Source organism: Oncorhynchus kisutch, linkage group LG13 (genome assembly GCF_002021735.2).
Source record: "Oncorhynchus kisutch isolate 150728-3 linkage group LG13, Okis_V2, whole genome shotgun sequence".
In the NCBI taxonomy this organism is placed as follows: Eukaryota; Metazoa; Chordata; class Actinopteri; order Salmoniformes; family Salmonidae; genus Oncorhynchus; species Oncorhynchus kisutch.
This window is the reverse complement of record NC_034186.2, coordinates 75,964,645-75,970,398: the sequence shown is the minus strand read 5'-3', so window position 1 is coordinate 75,970,398 and position 5,754 is coordinate 75,964,645. Positions and strand designations below refer to the sequence as shown.

Genomic DNA, 5,754 nt, shown 5'->3' with positions numbered 1-5,754 from the left:
GAGAGAACCAGCAGACCTACCCCTCCTACCACAGACACATGGAGAGATCCAGAGAGAACCAGCAGACCCACCCTCCTACCACAGACACATGGAGAGATCCAGAGAGAACCAGCAGACCCACCCTCCTACCACAGACACATGGAGAGATCCAGAGAGAACCAGCAGACCTACCCCTCCTACCACAGACACATGGAGAGATCCAGAGAGAACCAGCAGACCTACCCCTCCTACCACAGGCACATGGAGAGATCCAGAGAGAACCAGCAGACCTACCCCTCCTACCACAGGCACATGGAGAGATCCAGAGAGAACCAGCAGACCCACCCTCCTACCACAGACACATGGAGAGATCCAGAGAGAACCAGCAGACCCACCCTCCTACCACAGACACATGGAGAGATCCAGAGAGAACCAGCAGACCCACCCCTCCTACCACAGACACATGGAGAGATCCAGAGAGAACCAGCAGACCCACCCCTCCTACCACAGACACATGGAGAGATCCAGAGAGATCTGTCAGGACCTCCCATCCCAGCTGTCCCAGTCCAGTAAGAGAAGCAGGGAGGGTGGGGAGGAACCTCAGACCTCCACACACTCCAAGAGGAGCAGGGATGAATGCTCTTACACAATCCACAGGATGTCCCCAGGCACTGAAATGACTTTGAAGTTGATATGCAATTTGTCATGCTTGATACCTTTACTAATGAGTTTACTGCTAATTTAGTAAGAATTTAAATACATATGTTTCTTGTTCTTTAACACTTGAGTGTTGTAATACAGTCACATACAGTCGACTAGTTAATGTGTATTTTGCAGAATGAAAGAGAGATAGAAGAAGAGCTCAATAATATCTGGAAATAGAAAGAGGTAAGGGGCTGCCCATTACTGCACTGGGATACATCAGGGTCAAGACTGTTTCTTGGTGAGTCTTAAACAAATCTACTTTGAAACAAAAGTATACACCTAACACACATGGTTATAGGCTTGTGTCAGAAATAGAGTTAAAATGTATTCAATTTTGAGTTTTCATCCCAATATTACACTTTTTATACATCATAGAAGACTGAAATATAACAACACCGTTTGACATTGAAACACCAGACTTTCTGTGTTTTAATTTGTATTTATTTCTGATCAATTAGGAAATTATGAAAATGATTAATAACATTCCACCCATGAGACCACTAGAGGGCGCTTTTGTTCATTTGACTGCAGGAAAGGCTACTTATACTACTGTATGTAACACAAGACCCAGAAGAAGGAGAGTCTCATGACTATCAGTGACTGGCTGTTATGTTATATATACCTTTTTATTGAACCTTTATTTAACTAGGGAAGTCAGTTAAGAACAAATTCTTATTTACCATGACGACCTACTAAATGACGAGGAGCAACAGAACATCAGCTTGGAATATCCATCACAATGGTGTCAGAAGAACACATGCTTTGCCAATTACTTTTTCTTCTGGTTAGGCGGACTACTGTATGCTGTATTAAACTGATGGTGCCAAACATGACCAATATACATGACCAATATACATGACCAATGTACATGACCAATATACATGACCAATGTACATGACCAATATACATGACCAATATACATGACCAATGTACATGACCAATATACATGACCAATATACATGACCAATGTACATGACCAATGTACATGACCAATATACATGACCAATATACATGACCAATATACATGACCAATGTACATGACCAATATACATGACCAATGTACATGACCAATATACATGACCAATGTACATGACCAATATACATGACCAATATACATGACCAATATACATGACCAATGTACATGACCAATATACATGACCAATATACATGACCAATGTACATGACCAATATACATGACCAATATACATGACCAATATACATGACCAATATACATGACCAATATACATGACCAATATACATGACCAATGTACATGACCAATGTACATGACCAATATACATGACCAATATACATGACCAATGTACATGACCAATGTACATGACCAATATACATGACCAATGTACATGACCAATGTACTCTTGTCACCCCTCTATCCGTCTGTGTTCAGCATCATTGGTATAGATTTGTGTGAATGAGATCAGTGTGTTAATGCGATATGAAAACATTCTATGTGATCCATGTCTATTTTATCATGTTGAATTCAAGGATGAGGACTGAAAGACATCAAGTCTAAACTCGAACTCCCTCCCTCCCTCCCTCTCACACTATAGGCTACACGCACTCATAATCAGAAGGGCGTTGCCTGTTCTTTATACATTCCTGAACAATCTTTCCCACAGTTCGTGCGCAGTAGATTCAGCACCATTGGTATATATTCAGCAGTACGCTACTTCCCCACCCTGTTCTGTTAGCATCTCTCCTCTGTTTGGTAAGTAACCGTTCTCCACTTATTCTACTATTACTATTGGTGTCTTTGGTTTAACAGAGGAGGTTATTTAGTGTAATAAACAGGTCTCACACAACTGTAACAACTGTTTCCAAGTGTGACTAGCTACTGATCTGTCTCGTCCGGCAAACTTGTAGGCTATAATGTTCATTAGTCTTCACTTGATTTGATTCAAAAATCAGTTCTTCTATGGTTTGTTATGCAGCATGACGGGAAATACTATTTACTGATTAAGACATAATGTAGTTTATTTATAAGAAAACCTTTGAACATTGAAGCAATGTTTTTGTTTTAGAACACTATTAGACAGCTGGATGTTGGATGTTACCAAAGAATGTAGGAGGCACCAAAAGAAAGAGGAGGGGTCTGAGGTAGAAGGAATGTGTAAAGGAGTGGAAGATCACAGTTTAAATGCCAGGAAGTAACACCAGCCAAAGACTGCTTACAGAGACAAAGAAAGCCAACTCCCATCCTCCCTAAATGTGCATTGTTAATTTGTTTTCTGCAAAGGGATAGTTCACCATTAGTCAACATATTAGTGATATCAAGACACTCACTGTACTGAGTATGTATCTGCTACTTCAATTTACACCTCCCTCTATCTCCCCTCCCATCTCCCCCTCCCTCCCTCTCCCCTCCCCTCTCATCTCCCTCTCCCTCTATCTCCCCTCTCATCTCCCTCTCCCTCTATCTCCCCTCCCCTCTCCCTCTATCTCCCCTCCCCTCTCATCTCCCTCTCCCTCTATCTCCCCTCCCCTCTCATCTCCCTCTCCCTCTCACTCTATCTCCCCTCCCCTCTCATCTCCCTATCTCCCCTCTCATCTCCCCCTCCCTCTCTCCCCTCCCCTCCCACCTCCCTTCATCTCCCCTCTCATCTCCCCTCCCTCTCTCCCCTCCCATCTCCCCCTCCCTTTCTCCCCTCCCAACTCACCGCTCCCTCTCTCCCCTCCTCAGTGTATCCTTCTCTCTGCAGCCATGCCGTCTGAGTTGGAGCGTTCCATGGAGTCCCTGATCACAGTGTTCCATCGCTATGCCGACAAGGACGGTGACTGCAACACACTGAGCAAGAAGGAGCTGAAAGAACTGATGCAGACAGAACTGGCCAGCTTCCTGAAGGTAACCCTGACATCTCTCTCTCTCTCTCTCTCTCTCTCTCTCTCTCTCTCTCTCTCTCTCTCTCTCACACTCTCTCACACTCTAGTTATTAAGTTATTAAGAACAAATTCTTATTTGCAATGATAGCCTACACCGGCCAAACCTGGACGACGCTGGGCCAATTGTGCGCCGCCCTACAGCCTGGAATAAAACCAGGGTGTCTGTAGTGACGCCTCTAGGCCTCTAGCACTCTCACTCACTCACTCACTCACTCACTCACTCACTCACTCACTTCATCTCCTCCATCTCTCCTTCCCTCTTAGTCCCAGAAGGACCCAGCCGCCATAGACAAGATCATGAAGGATCTGGACCAGAATGGTGATGGGAAGGTGAACTTTGAGGAGTTTGTCTCTCTGGTTGTGGGCCTCTCCATCGCCTGTGAACAGATCTACCAGCTCCACACCCAGAAGGTTGCTGCCAAGAAGTGAGGGAGGACAGGACAAGGAGAAAGAGAAGCAGAGATGGATGCTTTTATATGTGTCATTTTTATAAATAAGTCTTACTGTTGTGAATAAACACAGGTTTTCCCAAACTGTATCTCTGTTTGTCACATTTGTTGTATTTGGCCTGTAATTTGTCCCGTACGTGTAAGACAGAATAGACAGTGTCAGTCACGATCCATCCATCCTCAGTTTTCTTCTATCACAGACATTAAACTCTGTAACTGTTTTAAAGTCACCATTGGCCTCATGGTGAAATCCCTGAGCAGTTTCCTTCCTCTCCGGCAACTGAGTTAGGAAGGACGCCTGTATCTTTGTAGTGACTGGGTTTATTGATACACCATTCAAAGTGTAATTAATAACTTCTTGCTCACAGGGATATTCAATGTCTGCTTTTTTATTTCTACCCATCTACCACTCGGTGACATTCTTTGCAAGGCATTAGAAAACCTCTTTGTAGTTGAATGTGTGTTTGAAATTCATTGCTCGACTGAGGGAACTTATAGATAATTGTATTTTTTTTAAATGCAATTATTGGCATTTTTTTTAACAATTTAACAATCATCAGCAAAATATGACAATCAGACAATGTCCCATTATTCCCCCATCCTTACAGGTCATTGTATGTGTGGGGAACCCAGATGAGGAAGTCATTCAAAAATCATCTTAAACACTATTGCACACAGATTCCATGCAAGTTATTATGATTTGTTAAGCACATTTTTACTCCTGAACTTATTTAGGCCTTAACAAAGGAGTTAAATACTTACTGACTCAAAACATTTCAGCTTTAAATTTTTTATTAATTTGTCAACATTTCTATAAATAATCATTCCACTTTGTCATTATGGAGTATTGTGTGTAGGCCAGTGACACAACATCTAAATGTAATCCATTTTAACGCTGTAACACAACAACATTCGGAAAGGAGGCACTTAAACACCCAAACCAAAAGAGAATGGGTTTCAAACGGGTACTGAAAGACACCCATGAAAGACACAGAAAGTTGGCAAAGCAACTAAAACAGGGTCCTAAAAGACACCCACAAGGATGCCCGCTAGATTTGCCTTAGAAAATACAATTTGAAGGAAAAACCCACACTGTCACACCCTGATCTGTTTCACCTGTCTTTGTGCCTGTCTCCACCCCCCTCCAGGTGTCGCCCATCTTCCCCGTTTAACCCCAGTGTATTTATACCTGTGTTTTCTGCTTGTCTGTTACCAGTTCATCTTATCTAGTCAAGCCTACCAGCGGTTTTCCTGTACTCCTGTTTTCGCTCTAGTCCCTGTTTTGCAGTTTTCCCAGTTTTGAACATTCTGAGCCTGTCTGACGTTCTGTACCTCTCTGACTCTGCTCTGGATTACTGACCTCTGCCTGCCCTGACCCTGAGCCTGACCCTGACCCTGAGCCTGTCTGCCATTCTGTACCTCTCGGACTCTGCTCTGGATTACTGACCTCTGCCTGCCCTGACCCTGAGCCTGAACCTGACCCTGACCCTGAGCCTGTCTGCCATTCTGTACCTCTCGGACTCTGCTCTGGATTACTGACCTTTGCCTACCCTGACCCTGACCCTGGCCCTGAGCCTGTCTGCCTTTCTGTACCTCTCGGACTCTGCTCTGGATTACTGACCTCTGCCTGCCCTGACCCTGACCCTGACCCTGAGCCTGTCTGCCGTTCTGTTCCTCTCGGACTCTGCTCTGGATTACTGACCTCTGCCTGCCCTGACCCTG

At 44.0% G+C, this 5,754-nt stretch overlaps 1 protein-coding gene across 1 annotated transcript; it reads left to right on the top strand.

Moving 5' to 3' along the window:
* The first annotated feature begins 2,266 nt into the window (after nt 1–2,266).
* Nucleotides 2,267–4,121, top strand: LOC109885676 (protein S100-A1). Its single transcript, XM_031787421.1, has 3 exons — nt 2,267–2,411; nt 3,384–3,545; nt 3,848–4,121. Exons 2-3 carry the CDS (start codon nt 3,405–3,407, stop codon nt 4,010–4,012), a joined length of 306 nt encoding a protein of 101 aa, XP_031643281.1. The 5' UTR covers nt 2,267–2,411; nt 3,384–3,404; the 3' UTR covers nt 4,013–4,121.
* The last annotated feature ends 1,633 nt before the right edge of the window (nt 4,122–5,754 follow it).

Bases quoted from the DNA above. Each gene is read 5' to 3' on its own strand.
- LOC109885676 (XM_031787421.1), top strand. From the start codon at position 3,405: ATGCCGTCTGAGTTGGAGCGTTCCATGGAGTCCCTGATCACAGTGTTC. The intron at 3,546-3,847 runs GTAACCCTGACA...CTTCCCTCTTAG, and splicing joins AACTGGCCAGCTTCCTGAAG to TCCCAGAAGGACCCAGCCGC.